Raw genomic sequence first — 23,375 nt, 5'->3', positions numbered from 1 at the left:
TCGTTCCCCTTAGTAACAGGTATACCGCTTTGAATGCTGTGGGGGGGGGGACTTACGAGGGGTCAGCCATGAGGTACAGATCTCTGGCACAGAGTCTGCAAATGTTGCTCAGAAGGGAAGGGGGGAGAGGAGAAGAACATTAGTCATTGGAGACTCCATAGTTAGGGGGATAGATAGGAGATTCTGTGGGAACGTGAGAGACTCGCAGTTGGTATGTTGCCTCCCAGGTGTCAGGGTCCACGATGTCTCAGATCGTGTTTTTGGGATCCTTAAGGGGGAGGGGGAGCAGCCCCAAGTTGTGGTCCACATAGGTACCAACGACATAGGTAGGAAAAGGGTAAGGGATGTAAGGCAGGAATTCAGGGAGCTAGGGTGGAAACTTAGATCCAGGACAAACAGAGTTATTATCTCTGGGTTGTTACCTGTGCCACGTGCTAGTGAGTCGAGGAATAGGGAGAGAGAGCAGTTGAACACGTGGCTGCAGGGATGGTACAGGAATAGGGTTTCAGATTCCTGGACGATTGGGGCTCATTCTGGGGTAGGTGGGACCTCTACAAACAGGATGGTCCACACTGGACCAGAGGGGTACTAATATCCTGGGGGGGGAGGTTTGCTAATGCTCTTCGGGAGGGTTTAAGCTAGTTCAGCAGGAGATTGGGAACCTGAATTGTAGTTCCAGTACACAAGAAGTTGAGAGTAGAGAGGTCATGAGTAAGGTTTCAAAGTTTACTAAAGCAGTTGAAACACTTGTCAAGAGGAAGAAGGAGGCTTATGTAAAGATGAGACGTGATGGTTCAGTTAGGGCACTTGAGAATTACAAGTTAGCTAGGAAGGCTCTAAAGAGAGAGCTAAGAAGAGCCAGGCGAGGACATGATGTCTTTGGCAGGTAGGATCAAGGATAACCCTAAAGCTTTCTATAGATATGTCAGGAATAAAAGAATGACTAAGGTAAGAGTGGGGCCAATCAAGGACAGTAGTGGGAAGTTGTGCGTGGAGTCCAAGGAGATAGGAGAGGTGCTAAATTAGTATTTTTCGTCTGTATTCACACAGGAACAAGACAAAGTTGTCGAGGAGAATACTGAGATACAGGCTACTAGACTAGAAGGGCTTGAGGTTCATAAGGAGGAGGTGTTAGCAATTCTGGAAAGTGTGAAAATAGATAAGTCCCCTGGGCCGGATGGGATTTATCCAAGGATTCTCTGGGAAGCTAGGGAGGAGATTGCTGAGCCTTTGGCTTTGATCTTTAAGTCATCTTTGTCTACAGGAATAGTGCCAGAAGACTTGAGGATAACAAATGTTGTCCCCTTGTTCAAAAGGGGAGTAGAGATAACCCCGGTAACTATAGACCAGTGAGCCTTACTTCTGTAGTGGGAAAAGTCTTGGAAAGGTTTATAAGTGATAGGATGTATAATCATCTGGAAAGGAATAATTTGATTAGAGATAGTCAACATGGTTTTGTGAAGGGTAGGTCGTGCCTCACAAACTTCATTGAGTTCTTCGAGAAGGTGACCAAACATGTGGATGAGGGTAAAGCAGTTGATGTGGTGTATATGGATTTCAGTAAAGCGTTTGATAAGGTTCCCCATGGTAGGCTATTGCAGAAAATACAGAGGCATGGGATTCAGGGTGATTTTGCAGTTTGGGTCAGAAATTGGCTAGCTGATAGAAGACAAAGGGTGGTGGTTGATGGGAAATGTTCATCCTGGAGTTCAGTTACTAGTGGGATAAGTTACAGAGGGACATAGATAAGCTGCAGAGCTGGGCTGAGAGGTGGCAAATGGAGTTTAATGCAGAAAAGTGTGAGGTAATTCATTTTGGAAGGAATAACAGGAAGACAGAGTACTGGGCTAATGGTAAGATTCTTGGTAGTGTGAACGAGCAGAGAGATCTCGGTGTCCATGTCCATAGATCCCTGAAAGTTGCCACCCAGGTTGAGAGGGTTGTTAAGAAGGCGTACGGTGTGTTAGCTTTTATTGGTAGAGGAATTGAGTTTCGGAGCCATGAGGTCATGTGGCAGTGTACAAAACTCTGGTGCAGCCGCATTTGGAGTATTGCGTGCAGATCTGGTCGCCGCATTATAGGAAGGACGTGGAAGCATTGGAAAGGGTACAGAGGAGATTTACAAGGATGTTGCCTGGTATGCAGGGAAGATCTTACGAGGAAAGGCTGAAGAACTTGAGGCTGCTTTCGTTAGAGAGAAGAAGGTTAAGAGGTGACTTAATTGAGGCATACAAGATGATCAGAGAATTAGATAGGGTGGACATTGAGAGCCTTTTTCCTCAGATGGTGATGTCCAGCACGAGGGGACATAGCTTTAAATTGAGGGGAGATAGATGTAGGACAGATGTCAGAGATAGATTCTTTACTCCGAGAGTAGTAAGGGCGTGGAATGCCCTGCCTGCAACAGTAGTGGACTCGCCAACACTAAACGCATTCAAATGGTCATTGGATAGGCATATGGACGATAAGGGAATAGTGTAGATGGACTTTAGAGGGGTTTCACAGGTCGGCGCAACATCGAGGGCCGAAGGGCCTGTACTGCGCTGTAATGTTCTATGTTCTATGATTCCGGTACTGGTGAGGAGCTAGCTCCGGCACCGCGTGGAACACCGTGGATCGCTCGGATAATGGCCGGAGAATCGGCGGGTCCCAAGCAACGCATGCGCAAGGCTGACAAGCTGCAGCCGCGCATGCCTATGCCCCCACCAGTCGTGCTGGAAAACATGGCGCTGGCCATGTTGGACCGCGTACTTGCCCATCCCGACCCCACAGCCAACCCGCCGGCCACCCACCACAACTCCTCCCACCCTAGCAGAAGCCCCCCGACCAACGGCATAGATCCCAGCCGAGTGTGGCTGCACTGGACACTATCCACAGCTGGCCTGTCAGGTTCCCAACCACTGGGACCACACATGACCTGTGCCATTGGAACTTGGCCCATCGGGGTTGGAGCATCATGGGTGGGCCGGCTGATGACATTCCAATGGCATTGTGACTGTGTGCGGCGTGTTTCTTGATGATGTTGATTTGGAGGGGGCGGAACATAGCCAACTGGCGTCAAACCGCCGCCTGTCCCGATTCCGGTTTCCAAAGCCACTATCCACCCGATCGCCGATTCCGGCGTCGGGCTGTGGAGAATCCCACCCCTAGTTCTTCGTACCTGCTTATGTGACGCAAGATAAAATTATTTCTGATTATGCGTCTGTGAAGTGCCTCAGGGTATTTACTATGGATGGAATTTTCCATTCATAGTTGAAGTCCTTCCTGTGGTGGGGACGGGAGCTGGGAGTGTTTCCCGTCATGGAAACCAGTGGGACTTCAGACTGTCGCACAATTTTAGCCAAATTTATTATGCAGTTGGGATTTCTTGACGTTTTTCGCAGCAGACCAGGCCAGAAGATGGCAACCCGCTGCTAAATTCAAACACCATTTTTGAATGGCACCGAGACAACACCCGTGAAGGAGATGGCATGGCAGTCACAGAGAGCCCCAGTCCCCAGATTCAATGACATGTCCTTGGAGATCCTTCTCAATGCATTGGAAACCAGGAGGATCATCCTCTAACCTGTAGCAAGTGTACCATCTGTGTGGCCAATGCTTTAAAGAGCTACTCAACGTGATAAGGTGATAGCTTGTAGCCCTGCTGCAGTCCATCTAGTCTGCAGGTGCAGAGGTCACTTTGATTCCTGACTCTTCCACACAGAGAGCTCAGATGTTGTATGGGATGGAGAGAAAGGGAGTTAGGCATTGAGGGTACCAACAAGCACCACTAATTAAATTACTCTGCAAGCTTTATCCTTCTATCTGCATGGCCTCACTGTTCTGGAAGGTGCTGTCCCAGAACTCTTGTGGACAATCTACAATGCATTAATCGGACTGCACATAATCCTGTGAGTTATTTGTAAAATTATTTGCTAAAAATGATCTTGCTCGCAATGAGCGGGATTTACATTGAATAGTCTCGTGAGATTCGGATTGGAGCTCTCGAGGAATTATGAGCCGGGTAGATCCCGGGAGCGGGGTCTTCTGTTTTTTATCGGCAATGCTGCGCTAAACCAGCTGCTTTTCGTGCACCATTGGATCGTGCCCGATGTAGCCTCTTGAATGTTCCGGCTGTGTCCTATCATCTGTATCAACTCTGGGAGAACGATTTCCAGAGGCTTGGCGTCTGACTAGGGACCAACTGAGTCCTGGGATCCAGCAGACCTCTGACTGCTGTTTCCCTTGAATGTTCCTGCCTCCACCTGATGTTCATCAGCAACTGCGTGGTGCTCACCACATTGTCCCGCTGAAGCCATTCCACTAATGCCGCCCACCGAGGTGTGTGCCTCTGTGCTGGTAGAAGATATGGCGATCGCTGTGACACCTCACCCGTGGTCTCCTTGGAGTCCTCCATTGAAAATAGAAAATAGAACATACAGTGCAGAAGGAGGCCATTCGGTCCATCAAGTCTGCACCGACCCACTTAAGCCCTCACTTATCCATCCCCATCCCCATAACCCAATAACCGCTCCTAACCTTTTTGGTCACTAAGGGCAATTTATCATGGCCAATCCACGTCTTTGGACTGTGGGAGGAAACCGGAGCACCCGGAGGAAAACCACACAAACATAGGGAGGAGGTGCAAACTCCCCACAGACAGCGACCCAGCGGGGGATAGAACCTGGGACCCTGGCGCTGTGAAGCCACAGTGCTAGCCACATGTGCTACCATGCTGCCATGAAGGTGGTCTCTTGGGTGATGGGGGGTATAACTCCGGATGGCTCATCTCATTAGAAGCAGATCCGAGGAGACAATGGACATGTGGTCAGTGAGAGGAAAGGGTTATTTTGTCTGACGTGAACAACTCTCTTGAGACAGGCAATTTGGGTGAAGGGGCAGTGAATCCTCACCTCTGTGGTGATAGGTGGGGGGGAAGGTGCGAGTATCAGCCAGTGATTTGTGTGTGGGAGGGGGTCAAGAGAATTTGAAGGGTGGCAAGTGGAATTGATACCAGGTGGTAATTTACCCTTACAGCATGGTGGAAATTGTTGGTCTTCTTCTGACATTGGATGATGGTCCTGCTGTTCATGCTGCACGTACTGATTGACAGCTGCCACTGCCTCCCCATTGGCATTGCTGGCCCTGCTGCTGGTCCTATGGTCCCCTCGTGGTAACAGGATGTCTCTTATCGCATAAATGACGTTGAAAAGCCGGACCAGGTCAGCATCGAGGAGCAGATCTATGCGTTACTATGCTTGTGTGTTGACTGGGAGTGAGTGGTGAAGGAACATTTAAAGGCAGCTTCCCCTTGTTAGCGGCGAGATGCTGAGGCACGAGTCTGGTGAATCAGACAGTGAGACAGCCAGCAATGGCGAGATTCACATGGGGGTTCACTTTTGGCACTAATTGCTGTTAAATACGGGCCGCATTCTCGGCAACGTGGTCATCAAGGAACACCCTGTTACACATGCCCAAAATCACACTAAGGAACTTTTCCGTAGAATCATGCCCATAGTAAAATGATATAGGAGCAGAAGTTGGCCGTTTGGGCCATTTCCGCTAATCAATGAGATCATGGCTGATCTGATAAGATAGTTCTCAATTCCACTTTCTAGCCTTATCTCAATAACCTGTCGTTCCTTCACTAATTAAAAATCTATTTCAACTTTGAACATACTTAACAATCCAGCCTCTAACAGCCATCTGTGGTAAAGAATTCCACAGATCCATGACCCTCTGAGAGAGGAAATTTCTCTTTGTCTCTCTCTCTTAAATTGCCAACTCCTTACTCTGAGATTATGTGCTCCAGCCGCTGAGTTTCCCACAAGGGGAAACAATCTTTGAGCATCTACCCTGTCAATGCCCTGGGAATCTTATATATCTCATGAATGCTGCTTCTCTTTATTCTAATCTACATTGAGTACACGCCCAATCTTATAAACCTCTACAAAAATCCCTCCGCACTTGGGATCAAATTGTGAAAAATCTCTGGACTGCCAATATATCTTTCCTTACATCAGGGGACTAAATCTGTTCACAGTATTCTAGGTGTGGTCTAACTAGTGCCTTGCACAGTTTTAGCTAGACTTCCTTATTTTTATACTCCATTCCCTTTGAAATAAAGGCCAACATTCCATTTGCCTTCCCTATTCCCTATTATTGTGATTTAGGCATGAGGCCCACTAACTGCTCTGTGCTGCAGTTTTCTGCAGACTTTCTCCATTTAAATAACATTCAGCTCCTTTATTCTCCCTACCAAAGTGCACAATTTTCTACATTATATTCCATGTGCCAAGTTTTTGCCCACTTACTTAACCTATCCATATCCCTTTGTAGAGTGTCCTATCTAGATCTCTCTGTAGATGCTTTGTATCATTCTCACCACTTGCCTTCCCATCTATTGTGTCATCTGTACATCTGGCAATAGTACATTCATTTCTCTTGTCCAAGTCATTAATATATATTGTAAATAATTTGTGCCCCAGCACTGATCCCTATGCCACCTCGCTCCTTGCAGGTTGCCATTTGGAAAATGCTTCTCTTATCCCAACGCTCCATCTTTTATTAGTTAGCCAATCCTCTATCTATGCTAATATACCACCCCAAACACCATCTAATTAAGTAGCCTTTTGTGTGGTACCTGATCAAATGCTTTTTGGAAATTCATATATCACATCTACTAGTTCCCCTTTATCTATCTTACTGTTACCACTTCAAAGAATCCTAATACTTTTCAGGCAAGATTTTCCTTTCATGAAGCCATGCTGACTCTACTTAATTATATTATGTTCTTCTAAATGCTCTGCTATTAACCTCCCCCCCCCACCCCACACAACACATCACCTTCCTCCGAGGGACACTCCAGGCTGGACCTCTGTCTCTCAGAATTAAACATGTGCAGGGAGGCAAGATATTTGTCAGGGCCCTTGCGAGTCACATGCCAAAAAGTCTCCTGCAAATGCTGAGTCTTTGGCCTTCACACACTCCTCTCTTCTAATGCCCTAGCATTGCAATTACTACATGCTGGGGATCCCCTTCAGTTGACCAGTTAAGATGACCTGCATCTCCACACATCTCCCCGATGACTGAAGTCCCAGACGGTATCTCAAGATCTCCACCAAGTGTCTCTGCTTAGCTTGGAGAAGCCATGGTCATTGTGACATTCAACGTCGAGTCAAATACCTTTATCCCTCGCCTGCCCATTACTCACATTCTCCTCTCATAACCACTGTTCTCCCAGGTGCAATATTTAACTTTCCAATGGATACTCTTCAACCCTCCACATAATGCTCTATGGCAACCAAATATGGATGGGCGGGTGTGCATGTTCCTGCCATAGTCGCTGACTTTTCAGCTCCCATCACATTGTCTTCCCTGCCGGCCATTAACCCGCCATTAACCCCACTATTGGGAGGCCTATATTAAAGGCTTATACAAACACAAGGTGTTATTGGTGTCTCAGATTGAGGCAAGATATATATATACATCTATATTACATAGTTACAAATGGGTGGCTAATGTAAACTCATCTTGCAAAAAAAATTGGTTTTCAATTTTAAAAATGAACAATTGGATTTGCATCAAATTAAGCCAAATGTTGGATGATTAGACTTTGATTTAGTTCTTCATATCTGTAATTTCTTTTGCCTCTTTGATGGATCGTAAAGAAACTTAAGTTTAATTTTTCCATTATGTCAACTGAAATATCAAGAGCTGGATTTCCCTCAGAGCGAAAGATTAATTGGGGCATGGAAATTTAAGTCCCCACTAGCTGACCAGCACACAATGAATTAAAACAGTTTTTTCTTGTTACAGTATTCTGTTCATACTTTGATATATCTGTGTGTGTGTGCATCTGTGTGTGTATCTGTGTGTGTGTGTGTGGTTGCAACTTAATGATATCTCCAGTTAATGATGGGTGAATGAGGAAACATTCTAAACGAGCTGCATTCATTTCCTAATAATTGGATTCAATTTAAAGTAAATCAAAAAACATACTGTGTATCAGTATCCGTAAAACTCCAGCCACTACACGGCTTTCTTAATTTTTCTTGTTATAAAGATAAATATTGTATCACCAGTAGCAAAGAAAAAGCATTGGATGTGAGATTGGGGAGGAGAATGATAACAACTCAAGACACATGTCCTAGTCCCAATCATCTTCAGCTGCTTCATCAATAATCTTCCTTCCATCACAAGGTCAGATGTGGGGCTGTTCCCTGACGACTGCACAATGTTCAGCACCCTTTGCACAGATACTGAAGCAGTCCACATGCAAATGCAGCAGTGCTTGGATAATATCCAGGCTTGGGCTGGCAAGTGGCAAGTAACATTCGTGCCACAGAGGTGCAAGGCAATGTCTACCTCCAACAAAGGATGTGGAGATGCCGGCGTTGGACTGGGGTGAGCACAGTAAGAAGTCTTACAACACCAGGTTAAAGTCCAACAGGTTTGTTTCAAACACGAGCTTTCGGAGCACGGCTCCTTCTTCAGGTGAATGGAAAGGCTTGTTCCAGAAATGTTTATATAGACACAGTCAGAGATGCCCCGGAATGCGAGCACCTGCAGGCAATCAAATCATCAAAGATGCAGAGAGAGAGGTAACTCCAGGTTAAAGAGGTGTGAATTGTCCCAAGCCAGTTCAGTCGGTAGGCCTCTGCAGGTCCAGGCTTGTTGGTGGGGGCCGAATGTAATGCGACATGAATCCCAGATCCCGGTTGAGTCCGCATTCATGCGTGCGGAACTTAGCTATAAGTTTTTGCTCAGCAATTTTGCGTTGTCGCGTCTCCTGAAGGCCTCCTTGTAGAATGCTGACCCGGAGATCAGAGGCTGTATGCCCTTGACTGCTGAAGTGTTCCCCAACTGGAAGGGAACAGTCCTGCCTGTTGATAGTCGCACGATGCCCGTTTATTCGTTGTCGTCAACGCAATGTCGCATTACATTCGGCCCCCACCAACAAGCCTGGACTTGCAGAGGCCTACCGACTGAACTGGCTTGGGACAATTCACACCTCTTTAACCTGGAGTTACCTCTCTCTCTGCATCTTTGATGATTTGATTGCCTGCAGGTGCTCGCATTCCGGGGCATCTCTGACTGTGTCTATATAAACATTTCTGGAACAAGCCTTTCCATTCACCTGAAGAAGGAGCCGTGCTCCGAAAGCTCGTGTTTGAAACAAACCTGTTGGACTTTAACCTGGTGTTGTAAGACTTCTTACTGTCCAACAAAGGAGACATCCTTGGGGTTACCATTGTCCAGAAACTGAACTGGTCTACCCATATAAATACAGTGACTATAAAAGTGGGTAAGATGGTAGGAATTCTGCGGTGAGTAATTCACCTCCCGACTCCCCATAGCCTGTCCACCATCTCCAAGGCACACGTCAGGAGTGTAATAGAATAATCTCCACTTGCATGGATGAGTGCAGCTCCAACAGTTCTCAGGAAGCTCGGCACCAGCCAGGACATAGCAGCCTGCTTGATTGGCACTCTCCCACAAACATTCAATCCCTCCAGCACTGACAAACAATGACAGCATTTTGTACCATCTACAAGATATACTGCAGGAACCAACAAGGCTCCTTAGGCAACACCTTCCAAACCCATGATTACTACCATCTAGAAGGTCAAGGACAGCAGATACATGGGAACACCACCATCTGGAAGATCCTCTTTGAGCCACTCACCATCCTGACTTGGAAATATATTGGTGTTCCTTCACTGTCATTGGGTCAAAATCCTAGAACTTCTCCCCGAACAGCACTGTGGGTGTACCTACGCCACATGGACTGCAGGAATTCAAGAACGCAGCTCACCACCAACCTCTCAAGGGCAATTAGGAATGGGTAATAAATGCTGCCCTAGCCAGCGACACCCACATCCCATAAATGAATTTTTAAAAACACTCAAGAGGACAAACCTCATAATTCCTTGGAAGGCACATGAGCAGACCTGAAGGAGAGATGATGATGATGTGAATCATCTACAGTATAGTACAGTCAGCTGTCACTGTCTTCAGCTAGTCAGAATAATTATCAAGCCTTGTCCATTACAGGGCCAGATATGAGGATGTATCCTACTAGATGTTGAACTGATTGAAGATTATCAGTCTGAAGAACAACCTTGAAACTATGAAGCTTCAGCTCCTGATGCGGCTTCACTAATTCTGGTGAAGCCCTCAAATACTGAGGCGACATATCTCTTAATGAGGTTACTGACCCTGGAGGTTACTGACTTCTGGTTGCACCAGGCTTACATTTATAAGGCTTACCGGGGCATCATCACACATGTATCCACTGGAAAAATATATAAATAGCAAAAGAAAAGATGTACAGAGGATGAGTGAACAGGAATTCCGAGCTCAGAGGAAAAGAAGAACTATTGTGCCTTATCGGAAGGAGAATTAACCACACTGTGATCAGGGGGATAGTGGCCTGAGTCACAGGGTGTAGATTTCAATCGTCAATCAGGAAACATTCATCTCATGTCTGAGCAGTGAAGACAGTTTCTGCACTTGCTGCAATGTTGGTGATGACTAACTGGCTGGAGGAATTAATTACCTACATCTGCAACACTTTGCAGGAAGTTTGCTGGACCAAGACCAGCTTGGGAGGTGGTATTCCAGGAGATATCTCATCTGTAGCGATGGGTTTTCCAAGCAGATTCCGACGGCACTTACGATTTACGTCACCATTGCTTCAACCCTCCTCCGGTAACAGGAGGGGCCAGACGGTGGAGATTTAAATTCATGGTCTGTGGAGATGCACCCAAAATGATGCTGCAGCGCACCTGACCCATGCAAGTGAGATCACTTACTGCTGAACCCCACAATCCACAGCATGGTCATTTCCTGAGGGCATGTTCAGGATCATAACACTCGGAGTTTGGACAACATTATATCTGGAGTAACTTTAGTGACAGGATTCTCTGCTCCTGAGGTTAAGTGTGGACGCCGTTGTAAACGCCATTGTGTTTCTCAACGGCGTCAACATGCCCTCAGGAGCAGCGATTCTGATCGCAACAGGGGTCCAGCATGGCACTGGAGCGACCCACGCCACTCCAGCTTCCGAATCCGGCGTCAGATGGGTGCCGGGGGACTGCGCATGCGCAGTGCGACTGGCGCGATTGCGCCATGCGCAGTGGCTCCCTTCTCCGCGCCGGCCCCGACACAACATGGCGTAGGGCTACATGGCCGGCGCGGAACACCAGCACGAGAGGCCGGCCTGATGATCGGTAGTCCCCGATCGCGGGCTGGGCCAGTGCGGAGATCCCACCCGGGGTTGGACCGCCCCTCACACCCCACCAGGCTGCCCCCAAATGGATGCACGCCGATGTCCCGCCGGGTAAGACCACACGTGGATGGCGTCGGTGGGATTTTGATTTTTTTTTATGGCTGCTCTGCCCATCCCAGGTGGAGAATCGCCGGGGGGGGGGGGGGGGGCTGCGTAGAGCGGTCCCCGACTGGCGTCGCGCCGGCGCCAATTCTCCACTCTCCAGGGAATCAACGGACCGGCGTCGAGGCGGCATCGTGCGATTCCCGCATGGCCCGGCGATTCTCTGGCCTGGCCTGGGCTGAGAGAATGCCGCCCAGTATCTCCTGAGAAATGTCCTCACCTCCAAGGGAATAGCATCATTTACATAAGCTACATCATTCCAGTGGACAAAAGTTGCGTCTTTTGATTTAAATCATCATGCAACATACTGAAACATAAACAATCATTGTTAAGTGAATGATTAAGTAAAATAAATTGATGCAGAATAAATTTCTGCGTTCTTCTTACCCCTCTCTCCAGCAGCATATCCCGGAAATGATTTATACGTTCTTCTAATGGAGCAACTGTTCTGTGTGGCGTATTTTCCAAACTTCTTCCCTGCATTTCTTCTTTTGCTGAATTAGCAACCTCTGGCTGTTCAGTTCTTTAAAAAAAAATGATTTTCATAATATTGATTTGAGTTAATAGTGAGAGACATGGTTATATTTTCTGCTTTTAGAGATAATACAAATTGAAATGTTGCCAATTTCCATTTCCACTTGATACATTTGCATAATAGTATTCCATGACTTCAGTGTTGGAATCATTGACAATTGCATGTCCACATTGACTCTTACCAATTTTTACAGATCCGCCATAGAAGCATCCTATCTGATTTCAGCACAGCTTGGTATGGCAACTGCTTGGCCCAAGGTCATAAGAAACTATAGAGAGTCGCGAACACAGCCCAGTCCATCACGCTAACCCACTTCCTGTCCATTGACTCTATCTGCACCTCTCGCTGCCTTTGGAAAGTGGGCAGCATAATCAAAGACACCTCCCACCTGGATTATTGTCTCTTCCAACTTCTTCCATCTGGCAGAAGATACAAAAGTCTGAGAACACACACTAACAGATTGAAAAACAGCTTCTTCCCCGCTGTTACCAGAATCCTGAATGCATCTATTATGGACTGAACTGATCTCCACACATCTTCTCTACTGTGTGGCACTACAATTTGTGTGCTTCACCCGATGTCTATGCCTATGTATTTACGTTGCGTATTTATCATATGTCCTACATTTTTCATGTATGGTACGACCGGACTGGACATTACGCAGAACAATACTTTTCATTGTACCTCGGTACACGCGACAATAAATCTAAATCTAATGTAAATCTACAACTTGCTGATTTTAGGCTAAAGGTTCATCTTAGCCTTCAGACCTGGGATATCCAGATAAAAATGTCACAAACTCAAGCATACCATGTTCAGCCAATGACATAGCATGAGTATTGCCCCACTTTGCCATAGCTAAGACTTAAGTCCCTTTCAGCAATGCCTGTGAAATGAACTTTTATTAAAATCCTCAAGAGATAAAACTGCTCTTGCTTTCTTGTGCAGGACAGTTAAAAATGTAGACATCACCAGTTCCTTGTAGTACTGCTAGGGTTTCAACCCTCCAGGACTGCCTTGGAATATCCAGATATTAAAGACTAATTTCCAGGACACTGCTTTCCGCAGCCCCAAGTGGGAGAGAAAAAACACATTAAAATAATTGTGGTTCCTTTAAAGTCCTCATTGAATAATTGCACTTGTTAGTTATAGAATATCTGACCTGGGGGAAAGGTTGCTTGGATTATTCTTGACTGTTACTCAATCGGATAATGAACATTCTGTTCATTTTCTAATTGGCGTGAACGGTCAATGAAACATTCTCCAGCCTTTGCGTGTGAGACAAAACGTTCCCTATAGTTTTCATTTCCCTCAGCTGCCAACTGCAGAATCTTTTTCTGTAAAACAACGACCTACGATAGCACATTGGTTAGCACTGTTGTTTCACAGCACCAGGGACCCAGGTTCGATTCCCGGCTTGGGTTACTGTCTGTGCAGAGTCTGCAAGTTCTCCCCTTGTCTGTGTGGGTTTCTTCCAGGTGCTCCAAGTTTGTCCCAGAAGTCCTGCAAGATGTGCTTGTTAGGTGAATTTGCCATTCTGAATTCTCGCTCAGTGTAACCGAACAGGCGCCGTAGTGTGGTGACTAGGAAACTTTCACAGTAACTTCATTGCAGTGTTAATGTAACCCTACTTGTGACACTAATAAAGAGTATTATAAGATTATTATTATAACAGGGATTTTTAAAAAACTGTCATTGTTAGCACATTCTTCCATGAATGGAGACAAAATGTAGATTAGAGGTTATAATCAAAGAATCCCTACAGTGTTGAAGGAGGCCATTTGGCCCATTGAGTCTGCATTGACCCTCTGAAAGAGCACATACGTATCCTCGTAACCCCACCTAACCTCCACATCTTTGGACACGAAGGAGCAATTTATCATGGCCAACCCATCTAACCTGCATATCTTTAGGCTGTGTGAGGAAACCAGACATGGGGAGAATGCCATAGACAGTTACCCAAGGCTGTAGTTGGAATTGAACCCAGGTCCCTTACGCTGTGAAGCAGCAGTGCTAACCAGTGTGCCACCATGCTTCCCTAATGGAGTAGTTAGTGCCTGTTACTTACTTTGTTTATCCTGGTATTTTCTCTATGGGTGGAGAAAGCTTTAGAATTTGTTGGAAAATACAGCCACTAGACTATAGGATTAAATAAATTTAATGGCTAGATTAATGTGAATGAAGAAGCAGGCTGATAAAAACCACAGTGGTATCATGTCATGGTATGGTGCCTTTAATAACTTATATATTATGCATTAGCAAAATTACAGGATAAGGTTTGTGCCAATTGAGCTTTTTAAAATCAACAGCGTCTTCATGCATTATGTATTTTAGCATTATTTTAATTCAACATTATGTAACTTCATTAAAATGCTGCAAACCGAATGGGGAATTGGTCTTTTACTTATAATAGTTCTCTATTGTTGAGATTCGTTTCAGAAGACCTAACCATAATTATGCATGAACGCTCCAAACACTGTGCTTGATTTTAAGTTTTAGGTCCAAAAGTACCACAGTATACTTTACGAAGAGTGGATTCTACAGAAGGGCCTCAATTGGTGGTGGTGGTGGTGGGAGGGTGGCCTCCATGGGCCTTCCCACACTGGTCTTAAGTGGGTTGGAGGCAGTGGAATGGCAGGGTCTCGATCTGTCCCCTCCCACCAGATTAAATGCCCCCTGACACCAAACCCTTGACAGGGAGAGCATAAGATTTTGCCTGTGATTACTCTCTGGATATTCCTGAAGGATATGGCCATGAGAGGCTAATCCGACCGTCTGAAAAACATTAATGGATCCTGCAGCTATCTGTATGACTAACACGGGGCTACATTTTTATGAATCACTGCAACAGTTCATTGTTGTTAATATTTATTACACTATATTGGCAATTCTATGATGCTCGCAAAACCTGACCCCACCAAACTCTAAATTGGGCAAATGTTTGTAGTGATCTTTCCATGTCCCATCAGCCCCTTCTGTACATAACCATGTCCATGTTTTGTTACCTGAATGGCAGGTAACATGTGCTACTCAATTCAGTTACAGCAAAGGCTTCCGGCAGAAGGCTCGAAGTCGTCCAGAAATTTTACATAAAGTTTATTGAGTAACACAACTTAAATAACTGAGTGAGCTCTTACTGACCACACTAGCAGACCTGAGCTAAATCTCTGCCTTTGTTCTCCTCACAGTCTAATCAGCCCAAAGAGGCTTGAAGGCTGCTTGCTTCCCCCTTTATACCTGCCAGTGCTGCCCCCGAGTGGTCTTTCCATGTCCTGTCAGCCCCTTCTGTCCATACCCATGTAAAGATCATTACAATGTCCAAGCATGTTAATCAGTTATTCTATTCATCTGCTGGAACTGATTATGCAAAGGACATAAATACCTACTGTACTCTGCAGGAACCTAACAAATGTTCTGCACAATTAAAATTCAGTTTTCATCAGAGAGCATGTTATGATATGACAAGAGGCAATGCACATAACAGTACAAACGTAATAATTAACTCATTAGCAGACTAGTTCAAGTCATCAAGAAGCTCACAGCACATTATTGGGCCTACTTCTTTGGAAAATGTTTTCATTAAAGTGTGACATTTTTCATTCTGTAAATTTATCTTTGTCTCCACAGTTGCACAAAATTCTAAAATGTTATTGTAAAAAACAATGAAAGTTCAAATCAATTCTGCCCTAATTTTATTTTCATGAAATATAAGTGTAGAATTGTGTAGACAGCAGGAACATAATAAGGAAAATGTTTGTTTCCTAATATTGCTGAAGCATTTTACAGCATTTAAAGCTGTTGCCTCTTTTTGATTGAACCACAAAGACGAAACTGGTTTGCCTTGGCACCATCAATAAGGAAGCACATTGTCATGCGTCTCTTTATTTTAAGGAGGCATAATTAATAAAACAGATGAGACATTGGCCCAGATTGTGCAGTTGCAATATTGGTGGAACTGTTAGTGTTTGTTGCCATTAAAATATAAAACAGACTGAAACTTTGGGGAGGATCTTCTGGACCTGTAGACGGAGAACCCCTGCCGCAGTTTTCCCAGTGGCAGATTTGGATTCAGTGGGAGAGCCCATTGATAGCAATGGGAGAAGAAGACCCCGCCTCCAGCCACCGTGAAACACGCTGAGGGAGGCGCGGAAAATCCCCGCTGTTCAGCTCTCCACACTGCAAATGCACAGCTCAATGCATATATCTTACACGCTCCATGGGCTGGCTTCTCCGAGCCTTTGCGCTGAACACGGAGAATGGGTGTTTACACGGAAATCGTGACCGGCGTCGCTGAAGCGATTCTTCGAACCACGGAGAATCGCTTGGGAATGCACGCGCGCGATCTACGCGGCGCGGGTAGGGGGCCATTGACAGAGGCCCCACCCCCGCGATTCTCTGCGTGCAGCTGGCCAATTCCTGATGGCATGGTTCTAACCACATAACGGCCATCAGGAACCTTGGGTAGCGGCAGCGGACTCAGTCCCCGGCCACCCTGGTGGGGGGCAGGGGTATTATTCACCGAGGGGGCCTCATGGACGACCAGCGGAGCGATCGGGCGGCACTGATCCACGGGCGCACGCGATCTCGGAGGGGCCTGCATTTTCCATGTCGGTCCGCGGTGCGAGTCCGCCATATTGCAAAGGTTGGCCGTCGCAGGCCGCCGCCATGCGCATGCGCGAACTCCCGACTGGTCATGTGGGGCTCCATATCCGCAGCCAGAGCTGCGTGGCGTTGACTTTCTTAAGGAAAGTCCAGAGTGAAACGCCAGCGTTTTGACGCTGGCATGGGGACATAGCCCCGTTTTTGGAAAATCCAGCTCCATTTGTTTCTTTCTGTATACTCTGTTCTACTGTATAGCTGCAGTCAGGAGGCCTATAAATTTTATCTTTGTTTATCACAAGTGACCTCCTTACCTTTCCTATTTTTTATTCTCACCCAAAGTGATTCTACATATTGCAGTTTCGAGTTAAGGTTATCTCTTACTCGTGTACAAATGACATTCTTAATTAACAGCTACTCCACCACTTTTCCTAGCTCACTATCTTATCAAGATGTTGAGTACCATTCAATATTCAGGTCTCAGCGTTGATCAGCCTGCAGCCATGTCTCCTTAATGATTATCGGGGCATTCAAATTTATTTCTATCAGTGCTAACAATTCATCCATTTTGTTAGAAATGCTACGTGCACACAGGTGCAGAGCCTTTCACTCTGTCATTGTTATTTTTTGCAATCTCAGGCCTTATCTGCTGGTGCACTAAGTTTTTACTCTCTGTCCCTTCCTGCCACATTCTAATTACATTTACTCAAATCGTAACCCTGCTCTGCTATCCTTTGATTTACTATGGGTGGGATTCTACCCCCCTCCCTCATTGCAGTACTTGCAGGAGCTGGCTACAAAGGCCATTTTGTTGTTTCACATTGTCCACTTCCTGCTTCAGTAATTACGCACACACAAGAAACGCTGGAGGATGCCTCCAGTTCGCCTACCCCTTTGTGAGCTCACAGCTTCCGCAATCTGGACACTATGTTTAATCGGAACTCCGTAGATCTTTGTTTATCTCTGCTGCCTGATGCACTATCAATTACCACAAAGACGAGAATAGTGGAACAATCGAGGCTTTATTGAGCAAGATGTGGTGCCTCCTGTAGCTGGAACCAGAATGGCTGCAGCATCGGAGAGCACACACGTTTATACGCCGCCTGCTGGGCTGAGCCAGTAGGCAGGGACTTACCGTTGTACCTTTAATATACGGGCAGTGCCGTAATACATATAACATGCCACTAGTGGTGACTACCACACTGCCCAGGATAGCTACAGATGAGAGAAATGGCTCTTAACCCGAAGAAGATGGCTTCTCCCAACGCTAACTGGTATGCCTGTTTGATGCAGTTGAGGCCAGCAGCGATGTCCTCTACACCCGTTCTGGCTGCAGAAGCTCCAGCAACGTTAACAATTTTGTTTGAGAGGCACAACGCCACGCAGAATAAGTCAACTTGGTGCAGGAAGAGGACAAATGATCTCATCCATGTCGCCAGGGTAGGTCAATCATCTCAAGCCCATCACACCTACACTGGCACCTGACTCACTGCCAGCTCAAGGTACATCACCACTCACTCTATTACATCTTAATCTGCTCTCATCTCCTCTGGAGCTTACGTTCTGATCCCATCTATAGCTCCACTCACCACACACGCCTGCCAAGCACCTTTATCTGCCTTGGCATATGTCTTGCTCACACTCTTTGTCTTCATTCATGACCGGCTTGCGGGCGATAAAATGGGGAGAACCCAGACTGGGAGAGTCTACAACCTCAAGTTCCTCATGGAGTTCAAAAGACAAGCCACAGGGCTAGCTGGAAAGGACATCAACCATACCTGCAATGATAGTGAGGTGGGCAGCACACACCCAGATGAGGATCCAGAGGTAACCTGACATGCATTAATAATTTCTCCTTTCTTTCACAGGCAGCTTCAGCCTGATGACACCTTGGGTGAGGAACCAGAGGACGCCACTGCAGAATATCCATCACACCCTCCACCAGCACAGAGACACACATCTGGATGAGATCTAGTTCTAGAGCAGGCTTGGGGTCACAATCTGGTAAGAGGGGGATGTACCTGCCCCACAACAGGATACCCAAAGCAGGCTGGGGTTCTCCAGGTCTCAGGCATCAAGAGGGCACCCGCTAGGGTCATTATAGACAACATAGAGTTGGAGATAGCAGACTGCCTACATGCATGATATGGATGTCGTGGAAGCTCAAAGACATAGCGGTAGGGTTAGGAAAGTTACAAATATTTAGGAGCATTATGGTGGCATAGGTGTTCACAACATGTACATAATGTACACAAATCAAAATAGAAGCGCACGCATTTCCTCTTTTGTATGCCTCCTTTTTATGATCCACTGTGTTGCTGTCAATCATAAGTGATACCAAGTCCCTCCCACCAGTTATTACGGATGTCGCTGTCATGGGTCTCTTGTCTGTGTAGTTTCACACGGCATTGTGTGTGGAGTTTTCCCAAATCATTCTCCATATCAGTGATGCCTCCACTTTAATGTTAAGTTCGCTTGTGGAATGAACCTCGTTCCCATGCTTTGCAGGGTCATGTCAAATTTATTGTTGGCTGTGTAACATTGGGGCAGTGTTCTCCTATCTTCTCATTTTTGAAAGGGTAATATGGAATGTTCAAGATTTGTTCACACATGGACAAGACACATAACATGCAACTCCATGTGCTCTGTCTGTCGACAGGCGATTCATGCTATGAATCCACACTCAGAGCATGTGTGCGCTGCTGTCAGCCAACTGCATTTCGATGTTCAGAGTGTTCATCTGCGAAGTTTACCATTAAGTGGGAGAACCTTGTCACCTCAAGGCAATGAGGCTCTGTCACATTACTGTCCTGGGCCGGGATTCTCCCCTACCCAGCGGGGCTGGGGGTCCCGGCGTGTTGGGAGTGGCGTGAACCACTCCGGCGTCGGGTCGCCCTAAAGGTGTGGAGGTCTCCGCACCTTTAGGGGTGAAGCCCTCACATTGAGGGGCTAGGCCCGCGCCGGAGTGGTTCCCGCTCCGTCGGCTGGCCTTTGGTGCCACGCCAGCCGGGGCCGAAAGGACTTCGCCGGCCGGCGTAAGTCTGCGCATGCGCCGGAGCATCAGCGACTACTGACGTCATCCCCGCGCATGTGCAGGGGACGGGGTCTCTTCCGCCTTCGCCATGGTGAAGAAAAAGAGTGCCCCACGGCACAGGCCCGCCCGCCGATCGGTGGGCCCCGATTGCTGGCCAGGCCACCGTGGGGACACCCCCCGGGGTCAGATTGCCACACGCCCCAACCCCCAAGACCCCGGACCCGCCCGTGCCGCCAATCCTGCCGGTACGGAAGGTGGTTTAATCCGTGCCGGCGGGAGAGCCTTGTCAGCGGCGGGACTTCGGCCCATCGCGGGCCGGAGAATCGCCGCAGGGTGCCCGCCGACCGGCGCAGCATGGTCCCACCCGGCGGGGGGTCGGAGAATCCCAACCCTGGTGCTCAAACGTCCAACCTTCGGTGTCTCACACCCTGCAGTTGTATCCATTGTGAGGACAAGGCTCTTGTCACCAAGTTCAGATGCAGTGCCGGGCATCCCCTTTCCTTATTACTCACCAAGATCACTGATGTTAATTCCAAATGGTGATTTCTGGCAGGTAAAAGAGCCTTTAAACATACTCTGGAAGCACACGACATTGCTTTAGATAATGTGAAGGAGAGTAATGGGATAGGAGTGAATATACCCTGAAGCTGATATGTGCTCATTATTATAAATGATAGTTTCCCTTGAGGGCTTCATATTGTCTGACCATTACTATAATCATTACATTAGTTGTTAAGATAATAAAACTGTTTGAAAACATGTTCATGATACTTCAGCTTCAATCTCATTCCCATTTGTATTTACCAATCTTTACTTTGCTCTCTGCTTATGTTAATAATAATTAGTGCATTTTATTTCCTAGTTTACGGTCCATGGGAATACTTCAATGAGATTGGCTGTTTAGTCTCTTTAATGACATCACAGTTGCTAGAGACCTGGAGATCCCTTTGACCTGGTGTCACATTGAAACCTTTCAATGGTAGATAGTGCGATAGATAGTGCGAGACCTTTGTGTGCTTTCTTCAAGGTCAGGGCTTGCAGTAATACTATCACAAAGTGCAAATTCCTTGCCTCGAGTCTAATTTCAACATAGCCAATAGAAAAATTATTAATCTTCATCATAGGGATGGAATTTCACAGAACTTTCGCAGCTCTTAATGCTGCCAGCATAACCAGTCGACCAGCAGCTCTGAAACCTTCGCACATCTAATGGAAAAATGGGCACTGCTGATACAGGGATTGAGAGGGCACCTCGACATGGACACAACTTCAGAGAAATAAGTAAAAACTTAATAATCAGAGTAAGCAAAAAGATAGGCCCCTTTGGATGGCCCATTGAGACCAAATGGGAACACTCCTTGCCTCAGCACTATCCATACTTTCACCCTCTTTGGGACATTGAGTTTTCAGCTCCAATTGATTACCAGAGATCATTCTGTAGCCATCTAAGATGGCCACCTGCAAAGGACCATGGGAATTATGGCCAACCCAGGACTCAGCCAGATACACAGCCTATGTGTATCTAAAACGCAGGGAACGAGACCTGATCGAAGCCCCCTCTCATTTGCATTTTAATGGTCCATTTTCCCAGGACAATAGAACTCCAATCAAGCAACCACTACAGCCACAGACTGATCGGTGCCACTCCCCTTACTCAGAAAGCACAACTGCCAAGGTCAATGACCGCAAAGAACCCGCTCAGCCACCAAGACACCGCCCCTTTATTGGCCGAAATCGAAGAAAGTTATCAGAGCCCAGTCGAACTATTGGGTGCATGGTTAAGAACCGCCCCAAAGAGCGCAAAATCCCAGAGGGATAAAAGAGGACACATGTGTTCTGTCTCTTTTGGATCCGGCCTGTGCCAACCCAATTGTAGCAGGAACAGCCAGCCAAGTTCAAGACCAACGGTCGCTACCTGATGGATCAGCCCAGCAGAGCCAATTTCTTCGAACCAGTCAAGTGGAATCCAGATAAAGGCCTTATCCACTTGCACAGTGTCGGTTGGCCTGAAGTTAAGTGTAGGTTATTGTAGCTGATAGGTGTAGTTTAACTCATAGTAGATATTGTGTTTGCATGTTGAAATAACTCTTGTGTATGTAAATAAACCATCTTTTGAACGAACTAACTGGTTGTGTGGTCATTTGATCGATATAAGGAAAGGCTTCACCAAGATAAACAGAAATACCCACAGTATTGGCGACGCTGTTGGAACCGTAACAGAGCAACAATTCCCATGAAGCTGACAACGTTGCCAAATGACGGGGGTGGGGGCGAATTCTCTGCCGCAGGAAAAATGTTGACAGGCCCAAAGCATCAACCTGGACACAGACTGTAAATGTTTAAATTGGATGCTTGCCTGGCCACCCCCCGTCCTCCCCCTTGACAGGGAGCTGCTCCACTTCCAGTCCCAATGCTGGGAAATTCCCCTGATGGTGGAGGGGCTATGTTGGGAAGTTGTCTCAATGTAGCTCCATGCTATTTTCCTGGCCTTGCCGAGGCTGGGACAATCCTGCCTTTAGAATATGCTGTAAACTGTAGACACCACAGAGCTCAAATAATTACTCTGACCTAACATATATAGTGCATGTGCGCAGGTCATACTGTTGAATGGTAATGCCCTCAACTACTGGTGAAGATTAAATTATTTTCATCAAATAGCATCAAATAGTGGGGCAGCACGGTAGCATAGTGGTTAGCATCAATGCTTCACAGCTCCAGGGTCCCAGGTTCGGTTCCCGGCTGGGTCACTGTCTGTGCGGAGTCTGCACGTCCTCCCCGTGTGTGCGTGGGTTTTCTCCGGGTGCTCCGGTTTCCTCCCACAGTCCAAAGATGTGCGGGTTAGGTGGATTGGCCATGCTAAATTGCCCGTAGTGTCCTAAAAAGTAAGGTTAAGGGGGAGTTGTTGGGTTACGGGTATAGGGTGGATACGTGAGTTTGAGTAGGGTGATCATTGCTCGGCACAGCATCGAGGGCCGAAGGGCCTGTTCTGTGCTGTACTGTTCTAAATCTAAATCTATATGAAGTTCAAATGAGATCTTGTTAAACGACTAAGGATGCAATATTTTAAAATCAAGCATAATTTAACAAAATTAAATGCTGTGCATTTACAAAGTATGTGGTACAATGTAGACACACAAAACACAAGATAATAAGAATATCAAAGTGAACAAAATAATTGACATACTTGTTTCTCTTTGTTTTCATTAGGTGCTCCTCATTGGCCTCCTCTTGATTAGAAGTTTCATCTTTTGCTAATGAAATAGAACAGTTTCAGTTACATGCTTTTGATTATACCAGAGTTCATTTTTAAAGAGATAATCATAATAGTTAATGTACATGTGTGGGAGTCCATAATTGTCTGAAAATTTGAAATTACATTTAATAATCTGCCAAATAAAAAGAACGAGATTCGGCACAAAGAAGATTTTAAAAACAATCTTTTAAATATCTGAGATGAAGTAGCTTGATACAAAATGCTTGTTACATTATACAGGACTCAGTCCAGGACTCCACTTGACCTTCTTTAAAACATTGTGTGACCAGAATACCTCAAAACGTTGCAAGAAGGCCCCACCACAGCGCCAACGAATCCAACCCAGGGAGGCAAAGATGAACTGTGAATATTATCTCAGAGGTGCTGGTCACCGCCCCAGGGTGTGCCTACTGGGTGACATAATTTCCTGTCACATAGGCAGCAGGGGCAGTACAGTAGCACAAGTGGATAGCACTGTGGCGTCACAGCGCCAGGGTCCCAGGTTCGATTCCCAGCTGGGTCACTGTTTGCGCAGAGTCTGCACGTTCTCTCCGTGTCTGCGTGGGTTCCTCCGGGCGCA

General features: G+C 46.5%; 1 protein-coding gene across 11 annotated transcripts in view; it reads right to left on the bottom strand.

Annotated features, from left to right (window-relative positions):
- LOC119950570 (transcription elongation regulator 1-like protein) overlaps positions 1–23,375 on the bottom strand; it is a 924,053-nt gene that overhangs the window by 210,015 nt on the left and 690,663 nt on the right. For all 11 annotated transcript variants that reach the window (XM_038773098.1, XM_038773095.1, XM_038773090.1 and 8 more), the window contains 2 exons: positions 22,727–22,793; positions 11,762–11,897 (listed from right to left, as the gene is read on the bottom strand). In XM_038773098.1, coding sequence (XP_038629026.1) covers positions 11,762–11,897; positions 22,727–22,793 — 203 coding nt within the window. The remainder of the gene's footprint in view (positions 1–11,761; positions 11,898–22,726; positions 22,794–23,375) is intronic.

The sequence above is a fragment of the Scyliorhinus canicula genome, chromosome 16 (genome assembly GCF_902713615.1).
Source record: "Scyliorhinus canicula chromosome 16, sScyCan1.1, whole genome shotgun sequence".
NCBI lineage: Eukaryota > Metazoa > Chordata > Chondrichthyes > Carcharhiniformes > Scyliorhinidae > Scyliorhinus > Scyliorhinus canicula.
Note: the sequence above shows the minus strand (reverse complement) of the source record. Positions and strands in the feature narration are given on the sequence as shown.